The following is a 21,370-nucleotide window of genomic DNA, read 5'->3' on the forward strand; positions in this document are numbered from 1 at the left end:
GATATTGGCAAATTAGGGTCAGGAAAAGGGGTGGGGGAAGGTCAAGCTCGGTCAGCGGTCGCCGGCCAACATGGCGGCTCTCCCCAGCATTTTTGTCAATGCTGTGAGCTCCGACCACATCTATGTAATGGGAAACCTATATACATGTAGATGTAGATCCCGCATTCCCTAGTAGACCTGTACCGTTTTAAACCTCATATTTCACTGGTCCCCTTTAATCTCCACTTCCATTGTTTTCAGGGATAGGAGGATTGTTATGTGACAATCCCTATTGTTTTTCCAGCTAATCAAAAACAATCTTTCTAATAGGTGCGGGGTCTCCCGCATTCCCGCTCCTATAATTTCAACGATAATCCCGCGTCCCAAACTTCTGTCATTGTTCTTCCGAATATCGTTTTCTTTTCCGATCCCGCATTCTCTACCCAAATTTTCGCGACTCCCGCTTCCCGGGTAGCAGTCAAATCCCGTATCCCATTAACGTCTCTCGAATACCGCGCTGAATCCCGGGAAGACCTCTCTAGACCGCGGAAAATCCACCTGAGTTTGTTTTTCTCTTACCACAGTCATTTTTGCAGAAAAGCGAAGTTTAGCACAGTATAAATTTAGTGAATGAAATATTTAGTTAAGGCCCGTTTACACGACCGAAGAAATTGGAACGGCCCGGGTAAAAAAACGAACGGCTCCGACAAAATTCGGCGTGTAAACGGTACTTGACCCGTTCCAGTTGTATCCGTTCCGTTCCTAAAAAGGTCCATAGGCGGCCATGGACCCCTTTCGGAACGGAACCGATAAAAAACGGTTCCGTACACATTTTTGTTTTCTTTTCAACGTGTAAACGCTCGCCCTTTTTTCGGTACCGTTCTGTTACGTTTTTTATGAGCCCGTGGTGCTCCACGTCAGTTGTTTAGCGTACGTCACATGCGTGTTGGAAGAAAAAACTGGAAAGTATTCTTCGACACTCGAAAGCTAACATACCACTGATCGTTAGAGTAAGTGCTGTATGTAAGATCAAACCAAGCGCTTGTTCTTGGAATTTGCCAGAAGCTCCTTTCGACTGTGAAGTGCGATACAAGGGCTGTTAATAGGAGAACCGTAAGCCTTGTTTTTCTCCTAATTCGGTACATTTTCTCAGAAGAACTTTGACGAATCGCACACGCTGTCAAACGTGAATTTCGTGTTCTCTTCTTTAGAAGAAACCAGGAAAGTGCTTGTAAACCTGCATCCGTGATTGTCGGAGATATGCACAGTCTACTGTATGTATAAGCGCATATGAACAACTCATCGAAGCAGTTTTATTTAATTATCGCGGGCTCTATCGTTACCGGTCTCGAAAAAAACAACGGGTAAACAGTCTAGTACCCGTTCCAAGGGGCTCTCACGTACCGTGCCTTTTTCTGTCGGGCACATTACAGAATTTGTACGTGTAAACAGGAGATTTGATTTTTACTTCTCTTTTAACGTGTAAACGGGCCTTTAGTCTCCTACGAAGACATTTTGGAGAGTAATGAAACATGGGCCCCTCCAAAGAATAAAACATGTCAATACCTGGCTTAGTTTACTTAGAAATTCACTTTTAATGTTAATACTTTACTGCCCCTGAATTTTCGGAGACAAAATAGCCAAGGGTACGTACTATTCAAATTTTTTTAGCGGTAAAGGGAAACGCTTAGAAGGAAACGCTTTTCTGCTGTAGTATTTTGTGATTGTTTTAGCCAAAAGCTCCAGAGAAAATATTGAGGGTAGTTTTATGACATCTAGTCAAATTGTAGACAATATGTATGCTGGCCACATAATTGAAAGTAAAGGGTTTTATTTCGGTGAATCAAATTGTCAGAAAAAAAAACACGCTTTTAGCTTAAGCCCTCCGGCTGAAAAACCGTAAGGCTTTAAAAATTCAAAAATTATTTGTTTTTGCCCTTTTGTCGTCAGCAAGATTTATTGTGACTTTCAAATTTGCGCTCTTTTCTTTGAATTTTGGTTGTCTCCAGGCCTGCACAGTACTCGGTTTTCTGAAACCCCTGCTAAAGATGCTTTGTCTCCTGTGCTAATTGTTTACTGAAAGTGGCCATGTGTGCTCTATATTGTAAAATTTCAAATTTCCTATTTCTTAAATGATTAAGTTTAAGCTCAAGAAAAAAAAAGCGAAATGCCTATTCTTTTCTGATGTTTCTGTAACAAATAAGAAATTGGAAAAAAAAAGATTGAGGAGACGTACAGCTGAATGCACGCTTTATTTCCACCGTGAATATTTCTTGAGTATGACCTATTCATTACTGCATATCTGTTCCATGAAAGGAGAAACAAACGAATTATGTTTTTTAGTTTACCTGGTAGAGTAGTCAAACCTAGATGGAAACGGTATCAGTCACGTACGATGTTGATTGAATCGCCAAAGAAAAAAAACAGGACTTGATCTGGGTAAAAGATGACGCTCATTCAAAATTGATCTCTGAAGTGTTTCCCCGTGTCCAATAGCACGCACTCAATTAATGCACATATCCATATATTTAAATCACTCTGCTCCTTCTTGTAAGCAGGTGTTTACTGTAAACAAAAACGTCAAGCGATCTTTACTTTTTTCAGTTCAACAGCGAAGATCAGTCTGATTTTGAAAGCAAGAAACTCCGATATGTCTAGAAAGTGCCCAACATGCGACAAAACTGTTTATATGGGTAAGAAATTGATGAGCTAACACTTTGTGATCTGCACTCGTTACCTCATGACTTTGACAGCCGTTGATCGAAGGTTTATTTCTTTCAACCGTTGCTGATATTTTTTTGGGTAACTTTTACATAAGGTCCATAAGGAACACTGAAAACTTGGCACGAAGTTTGCTTTTCTAATTGACGGATGATTCAGTTGTTGCTTTCTTGTTTCATGTTGTCCAGCGATTGTGCTCTAGGTGTTTTAGCTTGTTTTATCTACGTGTATAATTGAGAAAATCAAAGAAATGCATGCGATCTGTCATCCTCGTGTTATTCTGACAGGTGAAAAGAAAGAATCACTTGGAAATTGGTACCATCCCTTGTGTCTTAAGTGCAGAAAATGTGGACGGCAACTGGCAGTCGGCAACCACGCGGAAGTAAGCTTTTTAATCTTTGCACTTTTAATTCGAATCAACGTCTAAAGTTCATGGAACGTGCACATGTCGTGAGGGATAGTGTTTTAATATATATTGCTGGTTTGCACGTGACGTCACGGCGGCCATGTTGGTGGTCAAGAACAAAAGCATTTCTCTCCTCTGGGAACTAAACTCTATTTTCATGTAAATTCTTCGAGGAAATATTCTTTTGTTTTGACCCCCAACATGGCCGCCTTGTCACGTAGTTAGCGTGACTCGAATCTGACATCATAAAAAGTGGAACGCTCGAATTTTTCAATTCGTCAAATTACAATGTTCTATTGACTGATCTTTACAAACGGCTGATAAGTGATTCATTTTATTTTAGGTTTGTGTTATTCCGTGGCTCTTGTTCCTGAACGCAATTTAAAACTAAACAAAAACAAACAAACAAACAAACAGAAAGACAAAAACAAAAAAAGCTGATAACGATACCTAGTGACCTGTTCACACTGGGTGGTTCGTAAGGCCTTGTTCCCTACGAAATTTGACAGCACTAAAAGGACGTTTCTATAGTGTTATTAAGTGTCGTCTCCAAACAGCTGTTACATTGCAGAAAAAATTTTAACATCCTTTGCTTGACACTGATGTAGCTCGGACCCGAAATATGATTTTCACAGAAGCCTATACTGACAACAGGAACGTGATTTCCATGAACTGTGACAGTAGCCTCCCCCTGGCGAGGACTCCCGTGTAAAGTGGGGTTAGGGAAGGGTTAGGGATACTCATCGAAAACTTGGACTAATCAGACCTCTAAAGGACACCACTGTAGAACAAACAGCCAAAGGAGAGCTTTTGAATTGCGCTGAAAGAAGTTCTCCTTAAACGTTTCACCCCTTCTTCTTTTCGTCTTCTGCTTTCTTTAAAATTACGATAAGCATTCCCCCGGGCAGTAGGGCAGTAGACAGCAGGGGCACCTAAGGACTTTTTTCGGTAAAATATCTGTTCGAAGAAGCAAAAATTGCCTGGAATTTTCCACCAGATAACCGTTCCATTCATGTACAATTTTCGATGCTTATCTAATAAATTCCCTATTATTTTCTGAAGTTTAATTTTCACATTTCACTTTCTAAGTCAGGCTATTTGTCGTAGAAAAAAGGAAACCTAAAATTTTCGGATTCAAAATGTGATGATGAAAGGAAAATGTCTCACTTTCAAATTGCATCTAAAATTTCCTGGAACATAATACTCAAGCCCTTATAATTTCGAAAAGACTCAAGTTCCCATAGGATGTCCGATCAGATACAAATTTTATAACGCCGCTTAGAATGTATTTCTACAGATCTAAACGTACTCTGGATAACCTGTTTAAAAAGTGTTTTCAATGTATTTAAGAGGAAACTGTCGTTGGGAGCCCCTGAAACAGGGCTAGTAATCGGTCCACCGACTTGTTCTCTGTTTCGTTTCGAATTGTTTTTGGGCAAATTTTGTTAAAGAATTCGGAATGGTCATTGAGAATTATGAGTGTAGTAGGTGAACTTGACTCATTTAAATGGCGCTCACCTGGTAGAAAATGTCATACTTTAGAGGCTCTTACTTAAAAAAAATATTACATGGTAGTCAGGACTGGCCGCCCAGACAGGTCATCTTGAAAATGAAATACTTTTTTTCCATACTTTTTTGCCAAAAATTCAACATTGTTGTGGATACTATTTAAGCCCCTTGCAAACGGATGCAACATTGTTGGATGTTACATGTTGTGTCTGTTTGCAAATCCTGTTGCACGTTGTTGCGCAAAGTTAAGGTCAAACTTTTAAGCCAACGTACAACTCCCAACACATTTATTCCGTGACCGCCGAAGCGTACAGCACAACAATGTTGGATCCGATTGCTTAGCTCTTTCAACATTGTTGGGGCCATACACGCGCAGTTTACACACCTCTGCCAACACGGACGCAACAACTTCCCACATTGTTGCGTTTGTTTGCACGTAGCTTTAGAAATAAAATAATCTGTCTGGACAGGTTTGATCTGGTTTGCCCGGCCAGTTCTTACCAATGGTAAATGCCCTTACTCGACCTTACACTTTGGCGGCCGAACGAACTTTATTATCTTGTCAGGTACGATCGAGTGGTTCTAGAATTACTGCGAACAGTTGGGAGTACAGCTAATTCTACTCAATATAACTATTTTAAGAGGTAACTCTCGTTGAGAATTATGTCAAGCAATTTATACCAATAGCAGATAGGTATAAAATTCAACAACTGTAACCACCTTATAACAGGACCAAGGTAACTGTTACAGGTTAGTTTATTAGATGTTTGCTATGTTTGCTCTGTTTTAGCGAAAAGGCGAGCCCTACTGTCATAACCCTTGCTACGCATCTCAGTTCGGTCCAGGGGGATTTGGTCATGGAGGCACAGAATCACACAAGTATTAGAGCGTTATTGTAGGTATGTGTCAGAATCCTATAACGTCGCTGAACTACCCGACGGTCAACTCTTTCCAATATAATACAACAACAAGCAACAAAACATTCATTTGGTATTGCTAATTTTTTAGGTAAAAGACTTATAATAACCGTCACGAATATAAAACAATTCATGCCCAGTCAAAATTTATATTGTTAGTGTAGTTTGACGTGGTGGGTGTAGTTTGACGTAGTTACTTTAACGTAGCTTAGTGCAGGTTTGTCCAATTTGGTGCGTGGTGGTGACTTCTGGTGCAGTCTGATGCAGGCTAATGTAGTTTGGAGCAATTCGGTGCAGTTTGTTGCAGGTCGGTTCAGGCAGGTGTAGTTTGAGGTAGTTTGATGTAGTTTAGGGCAGGTTGGGGCAGTTGTTGAAGGTTGTTGCAGATTGGTACGGTTTGGTGTAGTTTGGTGCAGTTTGGAGCAGCTTGGTGCAGATTGGTGTAGTTTGGTGCAGGTTGGTCCAATTTTGTGCAGGGTGGTGTAGTTTGGTGTAGTTTAGTGCAGGTTGTTGCAGTCTGGTGTTTGGTGCAGTTTGATGCATATGGAGGTTGGTTCGAGTTGGTGTAGTTTGGTGTAGTTTGTGGCATGTTGACCAGTGCAGTTTTTTACAGTTCGGTGTAGGCTGGTGCAGTTTGGTGAATGTTGGTGCAGTTTTGTACTGGTTGGTGCACGTTGGTACAGCCTGATGCAATCTGGTGTAGTTTGGTGTAGATTGGTTTAGGTTGGTGAAGTGTGGTGTTTGGTGTAGTTCTGTACAGGTTGGTGCAGTTTGATGCAGGTTGGTGCAGTTTGGTACAGCCTGGTGCAGTTTACTGCAGTGTCGTGCACATTCTTGCAGGTTGCAGTGCAGTGTAGTGCAGGTTAGTGCAGTTGGTTCAAGATGGTGTAGGTTGGTGTAGTTTGGTGCAGTTTGATACAGTTTGGTGTAGTGTGGTGCATGCTGGTGCAGTTTTGTACAGGTTGGTGCAGTCTGGTGAAGGTTGATGCAGTCTGGTGAAGGTTGATGCAGTTTGGTATTGTTTAGTGCAGGTTGGCACTGGTTGGTGTTATTTCGTGTAGATTTATGGTTTGGTGGAATTTGATGTATGTTGTTGCAGGGTGATTTAGTTTGGTGCAGGTTGCCGCGGTTTGGTGCAGGTTGGTGTTGTTTGGTGTAGCTTGGTGCAGGTTGGTGTAGTTTAGTTCAAGATGGTGTAGGTTGGTGTAGTTTGGTGCAGGTTGGTGCAGTTTCATACAGTTTGGTGTAGTGTGGAGCAGGTTGGTTCATGTTGGTGCAGGCTGTTGCAATCTGGTGTAGTTTGGTGCAGTTTTCTGCAGTTTGGTATAATTTGGTTGAGGTGGTGCATGCTGGTGCAGTTTTGTACAGGTTGGTGCAGTCTGGTGAAGGTTGATGCAGTTTGGTGCAGGTTGGTGCAGTTTAGTATTGTTTAGGGCAGGTTGGCACTGGTTGGTGTTATTTCGTGTAGATTTATGGTTTGGTGGAATTTGATGTATGTTGTTGCAGGGTGATTTAGTTTGGTGCAGGTTAGTGTTATTTGGTGTAGCTTGGTGCAGGTTGGTATAGTGTAGTCCCGTTCTCAGTTGGTGTTGTTTTGTACAGGATGGTATAGGTTGGTGCAGTTTGGTGCATGTTGGTACAGGGTTGTGCTGGTTGGTGCAGGTTGGTGTAGGTTGCTGCAGGTTCGTGTAGTGTGATGCACTGCGGTAAAGGTTGGTCCAGTTGGGTGTAGTTGATGTAGTTTGGTGTAGTTAATGTAGTTCCGTGTAGTTGGTGTATTTTACTTAGTTTGTGTACAACTACACTAACTATACCAACGACATCAAACTAACATCAAACTACACCATTTACGCAAAACTACAGTCAAATCAACTACTTTCATTACAGCAACTAAACCAATCTACAACAACAACCCTGACTAGTTCGGAGTAGTACAGTTTCTAACTGGGCATAAATTGTTTTATATTCGTGACGGTATCATGAATTTATAATCAAATTTGGACAAAAAGCAATAGAAAGTCTGTTAGCAAAGCTATTCGACGCGGGTAGAGCGAGTAAGTAAATGTAGCTAAGATAATACCTCATAAAGGCAAGGCGCAGCCTTTTGTTAGTTTATGAAAACTTCACATTAAATAGCAGTTCAAAGGTTGACGGCTTGTCCGACTATTTCTGCAGGTCTTTCAAAATTACAAGAAGCAAGAACACTAACTCCATCTGGCGAGAGAGACTATTAGAAAAATGTCATGTTTTTAAATAAAATGTCTATATGTGGTGCATATGAGTTAATCACTGTCATATTTCTATTTGGGTTGTGTATAGACATCGAAGAATTTTTAAAACAATTAAACCCATCAGGATGCGACTGGTATCTTTTTGCTTTCTCTGATGGTTTCTATTTTCTTACTACATGAAATTAACAAATAAAAAAGGAAAAAGAAGAGTATAAATTAAAGGGAGAAGTTTTCAATGAGTTACTTAGCCTGCCAGGTCCTTGCAGTTCATGCGTTTGCGGTGTGAGGGTGGGGTGGGCGCAGTACTAGCATTCATCCGGGTTATGCAGCGCAGTGTTAAGTGACATAAGGTAGAGAGGAAAGCGTCGTAATTTATGTATCGCTGGTATACGTATAAGGAATAACACTTTGTTTGACAGTAACATTACGCAGAGGTGTGGCTGCAACTTCGCTATTTTTCCACTAGATCAATGTCTCCAGAATGTATCAGTACATCTTAGCTCATGCCGTTAAGTTCCAAAAGTAATGACCCTCTTACCCTACCTTGTTAAGTAACTATAAAATATCATGGTTGTTAGCAAATCTTGAACGTATCTACTAGTCTTCTTGTTCTCGTCACGCAACGTTTGCGTGACAAGACAAAACGGCTGCGAGGGAGACTAGAATGCATCAACATTTCAAAACTCACAATAAAAGCTGTCGTTTCTTTCGAAACTTTACGGTACCGATAATTTGTTTCCACAGTCGTGGATTTCAAATTTAAACTTATTAGAGAAATACATTTCACATACGTCGCATTTACAGATAAAAATAGAGTTCCGATCCTCTTTTTTCGTTTCTTCGAGATTTGTCTTCAGTCGCGGAGGTATATCCCTTGAACCCAGAAAGTCTATTTGGCAGTCAAGGATGCATCTGTGTAAAAAAGCATTAAGTTTTTCATTAGGTATTTCGTGTTAATGGAGACCTTTAGATTCGAGTAGACACTCCGGAAAGCTTTATATTGAAAGGTGTAACTTCTAGCATTTGATGACTTGTTACTGTCACGAGTGCAACACTCGCGCTGAAACCTGTCAATTTCATTTTCCCACCAAAATGACGCTGGTTCACACGCGCGCACTACTTAGTACTAAGAAAATCTCCCCCCCCCCCACGATATTAACACCTTCTTGTTAAGAGGAGGGGTGTGGGTTATGCTAATAAGAACCACCATTTCAATGGCGGTTCCACATCTTGAAGGAAGCAGGGGATCCGCCCATCCAGACCCTAAAATAAAAGGGGAGCCCGACACTTGAAAATAATTTTCCTTGGCTCTGCAGGCTGCAGTTTGGCCTAAAAATGAGGCGGCGACCCAGGACCGTCGGGCCCCTACTCTACATACGCTTCTGCACTTTTTTAAATGCTCAGACCCAATAGTTTGATAGGCTGCAAAACAGTCCGTATTTTTGCGTATTCAAGTACGCGCGAACAGTCAAACAAAAGGTCTCGAACAAGGCTGAAAACAGAGAGCGAGACTGGGGCGAGATGCTAAAAATATGTTTTTTTCCCCGCCTCACACGTAACCGGGCACGTCACCCTACGGGCGTGCGAGGCTTGCGCGCTTCGCGCGCTTAAGACTCTTACCCCACGCCTTACCGAGTTCTTGACTGATTTTGAGAAAAAAAAAACCGACTGTTTTGCATTATAATAGTTTGATGAACCTGGACGACCTCGTCCACCATTAATTCCAATTTCCCTTTGTTTAACAAACCGTGTATCAGCATCATAAACTGGGTAGAATCAAGCTGGGAATTAATACCTGAAATAGAGGTGCATGAGATCGCGATAAGGAAGCAAGGAGGCAAGGAAGGAACTTAGGAAAGGAATGTCTCCCTCTAACTCCCTCTCTTGTGTGTACTCTATAGGTGTGGGAGTAAGGTGGGAAGGAAACGTCTTCCTCTAAATCCCTCTTGCAAGGGAAAGTTTCCATTTAATTAACATCATCCCCCACACACCCCCTGTGTACTTGTATGCCTTAAATGATCCCCCCTTTCCCTTCCCCCTTCAAAGACCTAACACGCAGGCTAAGCAGAGCTATACTTACTTGACACAGAGCTCTACTAGGGTTGATACCTCTACAGTGACCAGGTCATCATTTGGAGAGATCCATGGCTTGAAGTCTGAAAACATGTTTCTTCTGCTTTTTCTCTTTCTAAGGTAAGCTAAAATGGATTCTCTTCCTCTCTCTGCGATTGCTGGAGGAGGCGAAACCAAGGGATTATCTTGCACCCCTAAAGTCTTAAGATTGGGTAAATTAAGCAGCTCTGTTGGTAAATAGGTGATAAAGTTGTTTCTGAAGAAAAAGAAAAAAAGAGAGAGGATGGAGGGTTAGTATTAGTCCTCTTGGAATATTTTCTTCACCATGAACTTATACGTACTTTTAAAAGTACTCTAGAGCACTAAGAAAATAGAGACTTTATATGCCCCAGCCATTGTGATGCATGCCACGCCCAGGGGGTACTCTCCATAATGGCCTATACAGGGACGCTCCACCTGAAAGGGGTACCATTTTTAGACTTCAGGTATATGAAAGGGTGGGGATTTTACCGTTGAAGGATACGACAGAGTAGGGAAATCTGTCATTTGGGTCTGTGAAGGCGCCCAAAAGGGCTAACAGATGAATTTTATGGCTTTCAAAACTAAACAGCTTACACTTGAAAAAAGAAGCACTCTCTTGAATAAAGCACAGTCACTTAATTTAATATTGCTCTTGATTCTTTATTCTTTGAGGAACAATATATTTCTGTGGCAAAGTTTTAGTCTTCTTACCGAAATGATAGAACTTGCAAGGTTGGAACATAGCACACAATTCTTGGAAGAACACTCTAATAAAATAAAAATTGATAAATATAATAATAAGGGGAAACAATAACAGCTAACAGCTCATAGTGAATAAGCAAATTAAAGAGTAACATAAACACATAGAATATAATTGAAAATATTTTTTTTACATAGAAATAAATGGACAATTATTATTTAGCCAACAAAATATGAACATGCTAATGTACAAGAAAACAAAAAGAATTAATGATCAATTTTTCACTGATGGATGGACAGTTCTTTGAGAACACAAATTAACTGCGTGCTTGAATTTCCGGGAACTTTTAAAAGGTGGTTAACAAGTACCATAACCAATAACGGTATGTGGTTGTGTTACTGTCTACACAAAATTGTATACAGTATTTCATTTCCATTTAAATTAAGCCTTGGCCTTTTCCACATTTTAGCAAAAAGAATTTGCCAAAAGTGACTTAGTATCGTGAAATAAGTAATAAATGAGCCTATTATACACTTACAACAATGTGGTACAGATAATATCTTTTCTCCAATATATATCAAGCCACATGTGATCAGCTGCTGTGAATTAATAATATTGTGTAGGCTGAATAAAACAATCTCAAAATTGTATAAAACCAGCACCTACCAAAGCATTGAAGGAAACATCGAGCTCCTTCAGTTGCCGCAGGTAAATAATAGACCATGGAATGTCTTGCAGTTGATTACCACACAGACTGAGCCTTTGCAAATTTGTGAAGTAAAACAGTTGGATAGGAATGCTGTGTATGCTTGGCTTTCCTTGCAGAGAAAAAAACAGTTTGGTTGAAAATAATTATCACTTCTTGTAAGCCTGTGAATTACTATCGCTATCACTTTGATGAGTATTTACGTGCCTTTTCATACACCCTTGTTATAAAGACCTTGTTTTTTTGTCAGTTATTGATTGATTTAAAATTTTCATTTTGCATGGCATAATGGGGTCATTACTTTTAGTGAAATTAAATAACTAGCAGAGCACAAATTGTGAAGATGTCAAGTTGTTGTTGTTGTTTTTATTTGCATGATATTTTGTGGCTCTGGGACCCTAAAATACATGGACAGAACAAATAGGTGGATGGCGATTGGGAACTCTATGATAGTACATTCATATGAAGCCAATTTATTTAAATAAATGCCCTGAAAAAGCTTTATAAAATATACATACCTTCAAGAATAAATTCCTCAACTTGCAGAGGGTTGCTATGGGTTTGTAATATCATATTTGCTTCCTCTGCAGATGAAACATCAGCATCAGAAAGACAAATCTAGAAAGGATTAACAATAATGCTATTGAGAAATAATGGATATTTAAACATACAGCATACAGTGAAACTCGGTCACTATAACTGATCACCCATTAGCCTGTAAGCAAGCTCTCCATTAACTTTTGCGTGGCAATCGATCAGCAAGAGAATGACTGCATGAGAGCTGCAGAGCCATGAAAGGTAGAGAAAGGGAGCTCTTTGTTCTGGTGTCTTTTTTTGAGTGCTGCTCCCAAATGACTACTCACAATATTCTCCCAATGGAGAGTTTGCAATGCAGGCCAGGATCCCTGCAAGGGCAACAGTAACTCTCGTTGTATTATCTGGATCCAGTGGCTTCTATATAATGACAAATAAACAGATAAAACTTCAGAATGGAAAAGTTCAGAACAAGCACGGACTGTCTGCCACTAGGACAAAAACATCAACTGTTCATTATTATAAACTTAGAGAGGTGGTAATAAATACAGGTTTTACCACATCATGTCCTTGAATGCCATGACTGTACCTGCCTTATATTGTTCTGACGTAATGTACCCGAAAGTTTTGGGTGGCTATGTGCTGCTGTGACCCTGTAACCCTTAGCCTAAACCAGACATATAGTTCAAGTGAATTTTGCTTCCCTATACTAGACTAAATTCCCCAAATCCCCCCTTTCCTAGAGTAGCTGTTTTCCAGAAACCACAGTACAACTAAAACAAAACTGATTATTTTACATTTTTGATTAGCGTTTCTGGTTTCCCTGGTCTAGACTGAAATCTTCAATGATGAATTGATCAGTTTCCTGGAAAATGATACCCTATTCTAGACCCAAACTCTCTGATATATATACCATATCCCCGAGTAAACTGCTTGAAAATCATACCCTTCACAGTGGCACATACCTATATAGCTCAAATATGCCAGTACCCCCCCCCCCCCTCCCCCCAGGTAAAGTGGTGCATGCTGGAGATAAGACGCAAGTGGCTTTGGTCAAACTACAGATAAACTTTGTTCTTTTACAAATGAAAAAAGCATGCTTGTAAAGTTGACTAATGGGATGCTCTTGTTTTTAGCAGTGTATGCTCCCATAGGATGGAGCAGTATCCCAGGTACAGCACCACAGTAGTGGTGATCAGTTGCAGATTAAGCTGGAAGCTACACTCCACAAAGTACAGGGATGACCCATGCATCATAACTCATCAAACGTGCATTCCCTGATCAATATAAGTACTTTTATTGGCAAGCCTTTTAATTATCATAATATTTTGATTGTTATCGACGTGGATCCCATCCAACACAATCCTTTTTTTGTAAGGTTAAGTTTGTCACTTGTTTGGGTCGACTTGTTTGGGTGAACGAGGAAGTGTATTTGCTTAATGGTAAAATTTAGTGTTCATCTACATTTATGGTAGGATTTTGCAGGCAGAGATTCTACTGAATCTCCACAGTTGCTTACGTCTCTCATCTAACAACAGTTCCATCTTCATCGATAATATCTGCTGTCATTTATAAAATGAAAGTTATGATTTTCGCAGCTTTCAAACTCAAGACTCAATTAAACCTTATTGGCTTACCTTCGGGCGCACATTGTCAGAATTTCCGCACAAGAACGAAAATAACCTTCTAAAATGTTGCAAAAGAAAATCCATAGCCAGTAAGTAAGGAAAATTAACTTTTCATTCTTTGACACGAGACAGACTACACGTTTTCACCCACGTTTCCATTTTTGCGTGTGTCATTAGCCACTAACCATGCTTAGTGACCACTTTCTTGTTGTCATCGTGCATTCCTTCATGTAAGCACAACAAAACGTCATTGTTACCAGTTTCCCTCGGACAATTATTGCTTTTTAGAGGAATTCTGGGACAGTTCTCCTCCCGGTCGTTTGTCGAAGTTGGTGCCAAAAAGTAGAGAGCGATTTTTTGACGTGGGATTTTCTTCATTTAGGTCTGTTACAGTCTTCAAAAAGACACTAAACCAAACTTGGACGAGTAAGGTAATTTCTTTTTTTCTATTATATCCTCTTAACGTTCATTTTAGTGTTTGCTGTGCGTCGTTTTTCTACGTGGATCATGCTCTGCTGAATGTGCAGTAAGCATATAAAAATACTTTTTGCAATTTTCCGCAAACAGTTAAATTCCTTCTTTCAGTTTTAACCTGCTTGAAGGGATAAAAGTGTTGCAAAGAAAGTTACATATATTTTATGTGTTCACTGTCATCGCAACTATCTCTGTCAAAAGCAATCACTGCAACTGTGGGTTCGGATATGACTGCTTTTGTAGCCTTTGAATTGTCTCGAGAACGTACATTTTACTATATGTGGCATTTAAGTCAGTGGTAAAATTGAAAATTTAAATTTATCCACATACAATGTGTAGTACTGTGATCCTTAGTGAGTGCCTCATGAGGGACCAGCCATCCAAAACATCAGAATGTTCTAAGCACTTTGGTTCAAACTGCCACAGCTGAGTTGGATTAGTGTCAGTCTTCTAAGCAGGAGGCCACTTTTCCAATCCTGGCAAAAACAACACTCAGGGTCCTCAAATAACTGAGGAGTCTTTTTGGATAAGGACAATGAACAACAGGTTTGGTCTCACAACCCTTGCTCATTCAAAATCTGTAGGACTTTTAAGCGACACATCCTGTTGATATATAGTAGGGGACATAGGTAGTCCTAGGTGTGGTGTGATGTCCAATTCTGCCAGCATGTGTGAAGTTAGCCTGGCTGGATTAGCTTTATGGGCTTCCATGCAAATGAGACAATAACACCTATCCTGCCAGAAGTCAGGCTATTACTGGTTTGTAGGTGACGTCACGGCTGCGATGTTGGTGGTCAAGAACAAAAGCATTTCTCTCCTCTGGGATTTAAACTCTATCTTTATGTAAATTCTGCGAGAAAAAATCCTATTGTATTGACCCCCAACATGGCGGCCTTGTCACGTGGTTGCAAACCAAGAATTTGCGGGGTGTTGGAACCCTCACTCAGGAACGTCTTGTAGGTGACCACTCCCCTTATGAAAGTGTAGCGTTATTGGAGTTCACTTATGGGCAGTTTCAACATACTAAATTAAGTCATGTCACTTATTTCAGTAAATTGTGTCTTCTATAGCCTTAATCTTTGAACACAAAAATCCTGTCAGAGTTCTGTAACCAATGAATAAAATGGTATTGTAACTGGCAAGTCTCCCAGTTACCTCTTTCTAAACTTTCTGGATCTGCCCCTGAAATATTGTGCTAACCTTGGGTTATCCTACCCCTGCTTTTAACAACCTGGCCATACAGAAAGAGCAAAATATTGCTCGACAAATGCTTCACTGAGTGAAATGCTTAGCAAGGAAGGGAGTAACTTAGGGCTATATTCCAGGCCCCTCTTTTTGTCCAACAGTTTGATGGTTTGTGGTTTTTTTGGTTCAGATGCCAGAAATTAAACTACAAAGCTCAGATGGAGAAATTTATGAAGTTGATGTAGAAGTGGCAAAAGCTTCTGTCACAATAAAAACTATGCTTGAAGGTGAGTTCAAAGGAGAAGCCCTTTTTGTGATTACACATAACATTGTGAAATGATGAATTTGGGGAGCAAGGGTGGTGCAGTGGTGAGAGCACTCGCCTCCCACCAATGTGGCCCGGGTTCAACTCCTGGCGTGGACGCCATATGTGGGTTGAGTTTGTTGTTGGTTCTCTCCCTTGCTCTGAGAGGTTTTTCTCTGGGTACTCCGGTTTTCCCCTCTCCTCAAAAACCAACATTTCCAAATTCCAATTCGACCAATCAGGTAGATGAAGAACCACTATGTGGATATGCTACCTGCAAATCGTTATTTATTTTATTTATTTATTTTTATTTATATCTTTGAACTGCACGGTGAAGAAATAAATGCAGAGATGATCATCACAACTCTACACTTACATAACATTGTATTTAGTATTTATTACACAGTTTCATATCTATAAACATATTGGAGAATTAATGTTGTCTGTGTTATTATAAATAGGCATAAGACATCAGGACATTATTTCATTTTTTTAAAAATAGTAATTGGCTTTCGTAACTTTAAGGGGAACTTCGCTCTATATTAACAACTCAAGTAAGTGCATGAGCAAAATAATGACAGTTTGATGTGGGTGAAAATTACTAGCTATGTACAGTGAATTATGATTGACAGTTGGTATTTATTTTTGCTTGGATTTCATTCTCCTTTTAGAGATTGTTAAAACTTGACTGAATAACAGTCAGGACCATCTCAAGGTGCTTCTTTTTTGACAGTTTAAATCTTAGAGAGTCGATAGGAAAAAGTTGTACAAGGTTATGCGCAAGGGAAAAAATGATGCCACAGAAGGCTGTGAGATTAAAATGCAGGCTGTTTACTCAACCTTAAGGTCTTCATGGTTTGACCCATATTACCATGCTTTAATTTTTAGATCTTGGCATGGATGAAGATGATGACGAACCAGTCCCACTTCCCAACGTCAATGCAGCCATTCTTGCCAAGGTAAATACAGTGCATCATAGATACAGCCTTTTTATATGGAGCCTTGCATTTGTTAGTGTTGAAGAGGTTTCATTTGAATGGTTAGACAGGATTTCATCCACAGACCCAAATTTAGAACTGCACACTAATAGATGGTACCGTATGAAAGTACTGCTTAAGAGGTTTAATTTGAATGGCCATAACATAGAACCTCATTCACAGACTCTAAGGTAGAACTACAGACCAAACACATAGCACCATGGTAAATTACTTAGACTGTGATTTAAAGTTTTGGGCAAATTGTCTCCATAAGAGTGTTAGCATCAAGGCTTATAAAAAAGTGGACACAGTCTTACTTCCTGTTGACGTGTGTGGCTCAAAAACGCCTGTACTTAAGCTCCCTAATTTTCATCTTGCCCTGTGCTGTTCAAGTAAGGACAGTCAAAGTGGCAGCCCTTGTTAAAAGCTTGCACTGTAAGTAATCAGCTTTTTTGTTATTTTGTAGGTGATCAAGTGGGCTCAGAAACACAAGGATGACCCACCTCCACCAGACGATGATGAAAACAAAGAGAAAAGAACAGATGACATCGATCCTTGGGATCAAGAATTCCTCAAAGTCGACCAGGGAACACTTTTTGAGTTAATTCTTGTGAGTATTAATAGAACTGTCAGTGCTAGTCTGAGCTTAATTTTTTGGGAACCTACAGTTTTGATATGGTCACCAGAAATAAAATATGAAAGCCTAAAAAAAGGAGATGCTATTGAATTTGGAGCCACATGCCACATCTCAAGGCTTAATACCTGGACAGAGAGTGTAAAGGAGGTGAATTATAAAAATTGGAGCATGTATAATATCTCATTCAAATGTTTTATGATCTCGCTGTAATTGGAAAATTAGCAACTGAGCTATCCTTTTAATTACAGTGTATGAGTTGCAGTTAATTTTTTATCTCAGGTAATTTTTATTTTTCCTTTGTTTCAATTTCATTAGCTTACATTACCCTACCCCAAAACAAAACAAAAAACAAAACTTAACTGAGATGAAAATTGACCACAACATATGCATTAAAATAATATTTTTTCAGTCGTTTGACCTGTTCTTTCATTGCAGGCTGCAAACTACCTTGATATCAAAGGACTTCTAGATGTGACATGTAAAACAGTTGCCAACATGATCAAAGGTATTCTTCTATTCTAATGCTTTTTGAGTTCAGTCTGTGCCCCCATTAGTTTGAAATGTCAGCCGTCTCCACCCCTAAGTCAAAATTAAAAGTGTACTGCAGTAAAAACCCACATATAAGAACTTACTTTTTTGAAGTATGGCAAAATAGGTTCTTGTATTTTGGAGTACTTATTAGCAATTTAGGCTAAGTAGGTTCTTAATTGGGTTCTTAATTTTTATGAAGGAGGTAAGAGATTGTTGTTTAGCAGAAAAATAAATAAACTTGGGTTTGGTCATTAAAAATACAGTATTTATTCACAATTGTGTTATTATAATACCCTAACAAAACTTATTGCTGAATTTACATACAGTTTGGTACAGAATTTTCTTGTTACACTTAAATTTACAATCTCAAAATTACATTCCTTGGTTAAATTGTTTATCATAATGACCCAAATATAAGCACCTGCCTGATCTTGCTTGGCTAAACAGGTTCTAGCCTGTTCCAGGCGTTCGGATGGTGGGGAGCAGGCAAAAAATTAGGGCGCCAGCGAAAAATTGACGAGGGAAAAAATAGGGCGGGACACAGTCTCCCCTCGTTTTTTTCCCCTCATGTTTCTTTCTGTGCTGGCCGCCTTCGATTTAACTTGCTCCCCACTATCTAAACCCCTGGAACAGGCTAAACAGGTTCTTGTATTTTTGTGCATTATAGTGGCAATTTTGTTCCAGGAAGTTCTTAATTAATTCACAGGTTCTTATATGCAGGTGTTTGCTGTATTTTATTCCCAAAATACACCTTGTAATACCTCAAAGACATAACCTAAGATATTTAAAATGTATATCTTGAATCCTGAGCAAATTCTTGTTGAAAGACCAAGATGCAATAGGACAAAAAATTGATTGATTGATTTGATTTAGTGTAAATCATATTGAGAATAAGTTTACATTCATCTTCTGTACGTCATATCTATAAACACAAGTTGTATTTAGGTTTCAAAATTAGTCTTAAATTTATTGCCAACATCCGCCTTAGTTGTATATTTACACTCTCAGTGGCCGGTCTATTTATTTGAGTACTGCTATAAGGGTTGTTTTGGTCAAGTATAAAAGTAAGGGACAACCAGAACTGTTTTGCCTAGTATCGTCAAATTTTACAAAATGACATCTTACACATGAAATTTTCCGAATTTTACCTGTGTTTTCACAATTTTTGTGAAATTTGACTCATATTTTCTTGAGGTCCCATGAGAAATAGTCTTTGGTGTTATTACAGACAACTAATAATATTATTATATCTATAGCCCTTGAAAAATATAAAAAAGAATGTGATATTGTTTAAATTATTCTGGTACAAGGTTTTTGTCCACTGAAAATTAAAATTGCTCAATTTCCTGCTGGATTGCGTTTTAAGCTTTCCGTCTCCCATCCCCTCCACTGAATGATGTGTCGTTGTTCGTGCTACCCGTAGAAAACAACAAACAACCAACTTCAAATGGAGGGGAGGAGGGAGGGGTGTGGGTTGTTTTGTTCTCTAAAGTTACCCTAATAGAGTTGAGTGCACTGTCTGAACAATTTTAACACCAATTGTAGACCAGGAAAAAGTTACAGGGAACATTTTAACTCCCCCCCCCCCCCCCCCGCCAAACAAAAACAAAAACAAAAACAAACAAAAAAACATAGTAAATAAAGAGATTTTGCAGTTGGTTGATTTTCATGCTCCAAATTGGAAAATAAAGTTAGGGATTTTTTCTTCTCAAGTGACTGGCATTCCTGAATGTATGCAAATAACTAAATTCAATTTGAATTGAATCCACCACTGTGTATTAACCAATAAACAGGTAAAACTCCTGAAGAAATAAGGAAGACATTTAATATCAAGAATGACTTTACTCCAGAAGAGGAAGAACAGGTGGGTAAATTGTTATTCATGGTTCAAGTAGCAGGGGTCCCCAGAAAAGCTGAAGAGAGAAAAGTTACATATAGGGCAGTAGAACAGATTGAAATGCACAAAATGCCTCTTCATGTGGTGCAGCCAAGTGTTCAATCAGGGATTTTAATTTTGAGAACCCTAAAAAAGTAGACTGGCTGATGCTTTGGGACCTTTACTCAGTGAAGACCTTTGCTTGTTCTAATCTTGAAAGGGATCACCTCCTCAGAGTAACTGAACAATAAAATCTTTTTTGGGTGTTGACTTACAGGAGGTTTCACTGTAGTTTGATTCTGAAATGTTTTTGTTCCCTAGCAGCACTATCACTAAGGACCAGGGGCCAGGGGTTTTCCCCAGCTAGTATGTGAATGATCCCTGGTTACTTTCATGGAAAAAAAAGAAACTAGAACCCAAAAAGCTTCCTAGCTGTTTGATTCCCCTCCTGCTAATTGCAGTGACATACCAGGAACTTGAAATCTTAGTGACTGCCCTGTAACCCCAGCCCTAATACCGGTAATTCATATCCAAGTTAGGACCAAGGACATTCTAGTTTAACTTGGGTACAGGTGACATCTACTTTAGGTAGGGGTGTATCTTATGGACTAAGGTTTCAGTCATGGCAAGAAAGTTGGTGTTATTTGAAGAAATCTTTTCCTGATGCCATATCTTTTCTGTATTTTCCTTGATAGGTTCGAAAGGAAAATGAGTGGTGCGAAGAGAAATAACCAGTGGAACATGATGAAGCTTTGTATTCAAATGTAAATGTATAAGATGTCCAAACCAACTGTTTCTTACTTAATAGTTATGTTATTTTGACCTTTGTCTCTGTTGCAAGTGTATTTTAACAACTTAGTGGGTTGTTCTATTACACATAGGCACACACTTTAGCCTTATTTTATATAAATTATGGTTTTTGACTCCTCATTAATTTTAAGAGTACATCATTGTGAGTACTAGTTTTGTCAAATCATAGTTTGCAGTATTTATGCTGTGTTTCCTTGAGTCATTAGCTTTTTCACCCAGAGAGCTTAAATGGGAACTTGTATAACATTACATTTTGGTTGATGCATAATAATTTATAATAAAAAAGCTTAAGTGTGTTGCATGTAGAGTGTCACTTGACTAACAGTTAAAACTGTAATATTATTACTATTACCCTTCAATTTTTTGTTGTGTTTTGAATTGCTCATTGTAGTGGTTTCCACCTCTCAGCTGTTAATACTGCAAGCATCCTCTCATTTGACATAATTTGCATGTGAATTTTTGTACAACTATCAGGGCTGTTATTAATGGCTAAGGAATACAATATTACCCTCTTGAAGACACCAGCACTAAGCATCCATCTAGTAGATTTGTTCACTTTATAATATTCATGAACAAGCAACAGCAGGGACTAACTCTAGGTGTCCATTTAAGGGGGAGGGGATCCATCATACGGAGCTTAAACCCTTTAAACCTTAAGATCAAAATTTGAATTCTCATTTGTTGCCCCTATTCATTTTTTTCAGAAGTAGTGGGGAGAAGTTGATAAAATATCTGGGAAATTCATCTTGTGTGATCATGTCCATAATTCTCATGACCACTCTGTTTTACAAAGCATCGTGTTTACAAGGAGAAATTTGATGCTGGTCACTCTTAGGGCTTAAAGGGTTAAAGAGATTTCTTTGTAGCTTACAGTACACTTGCTTTCTTTGGGCATCTTGTTTAGGTTAACAACGTACCACTCCATTGGCCATAGTTTTCTTTCTCTCCCAATCCTCTTTTGCTTTCCAAACCAAGGGTGGCAACTACCAGCATTGCATGAGAAGTACCAAGGGTTCACCCTAAACATTAATCAACCCGTCAATTCCTTGTTCTTTTCAGTTTGAACTGCAGCTCCTGTAGAAAAAAAAAATCCATAGATTGACTACCACACCACTACACCACCACAGTTCAAACCTTCAATGGAGGTCAAA

General features: G+C 39.2%; 2 protein-coding genes and 1 long non-coding RNA gene across 4 annotated transcripts; 2 read left to right on the forward strand and 1 right to left on the reverse strand.

Annotated features, from left to right (window-relative positions):
• The first annotated feature begins 2,631 nt into the window (after positions 1-2,631).
• LOC140946092 (uncharacterized) lies at positions 2,632-7,845 on the forward strand. The gene is made up of 3 exons (XR_012166807.1): positions 2,632-2,672; positions 5,406-5,514; positions 7,708-7,845. It is a non-coding gene; the product is annotated as an uncharacterized lncRNA (long non-coding RNA).
• A 403-nt stretch (positions 7,846-8,248) lies between these two features.
• LOC140946231 (uncharacterized) lies at positions 8,249-13,616 on the reverse strand. The gene is made up of 6 exons (XM_073395323.1): positions 13,435-13,616; positions 11,782-11,881; positions 11,224-11,375; positions 10,569-10,624; positions 9,844-10,092; positions 8,249-8,675 (listed from the first exon to the last, which is right to left on the reverse strand). The coding sequence occupies exons 1-6, from the start codon at positions 13,507-13,509 to the stop codon at positions 8,480-8,482; spliced, it is 828 nt and encodes a 275-aa protein (XP_073251424.1). The 5' UTR covers positions 13,510-13,616; the 3' UTR covers positions 8,249-8,479.
• Positions 13,617-13,748: 132 nt separating this feature from the next.
• On the forward strand, positions 13,749-20,520 carry LOC140946395 (S-phase kinase-associated protein 1). 2 transcript variants are annotated; one of them, XM_073395510.1, is made up of 7 exons: positions 13,749-13,856; positions 15,275-15,371; positions 16,277-16,347; positions 16,832-16,975; positions 17,438-17,507; positions 19,327-19,397; positions 20,105-20,520. In XM_073395510.1, exons 2-7 carry the CDS (start codon positions 15,275-15,277, stop codon positions 20,138-20,140), a joined length of 489 nt encoding a protein of 162 aa, XP_073251611.1. In that variant the 5' UTR covers positions 13,749-13,856; the 3' UTR covers positions 20,141-20,520. The 2 variants fall into 2 exon arrangements, with proteins under 2 accessions (XP_073251611.1, XP_073251612.1); XM_073395511.1 differs by lacking the exon at positions 19,327-19,397.
• The last annotated feature ends 850 nt before the right edge of the window (positions 20,521-21,370 follow it).

This window comes from Porites lutea, chromosome 8 (genome assembly GCF_958299795.1).
Source record: "Porites lutea chromosome 8, jaPorLute2.1, whole genome shotgun sequence".
Classification (NCBI taxonomy): Eukaryota; Metazoa; Cnidaria; class Anthozoa; order Scleractinia; family Poritidae; genus Porites; species Porites lutea.

What these genes read in the sequence shown, in the direction of transcription:
- LOC140946395 (XM_073395510.1), top strand. Translation starts at nt 15,275, where the DNA reads ATGCCAGAAATTAAACTACAAAGCTCAGATGGAGAAATTTATGAAGTT. An exon ending in AATAAAAACTATGCTTGAAG is followed by an intron (nt 15,372 to 16,276) that starts GTGAGTTCAAAG and finishes TTTAATTTTTAG; the next exon opens with ATCTTGGCATGGATGAAGAT. An exon ending in CACTTTTTGAGTTAATTCTT is followed by an intron (nt 16,976 to 17,437) that starts GTGAGTATTAAT and finishes CTTTCATTGCAG; the next exon opens with GCTGCAAACTACCTTGATAT.
- LOC140946231 (XM_073395323.1), bottom strand. Translation starts at nt 13,509, where the DNA reads ATGGATTTTCTTTTGCAACATTTTAGAAGGTTATTTTCGTTCTTGTGC. An exon ending in TGAGGAATTTATTCTTGAAG is followed by an intron (nt 11,376 to 11,781) that starts GTATGTATATTT and finishes TTTCTCTGCAAG; the next exon opens with GAAAGCCAAGCATACACAGC. An exon ending in CTAGTAGAGCTCTGTGTCAA is followed by an intron (nt 8,676 to 9,843) that starts GTAAGTATAGCT and finishes TTTTTTACACAG; the next exon opens with ATGCATCCTTGACTGCCAAA.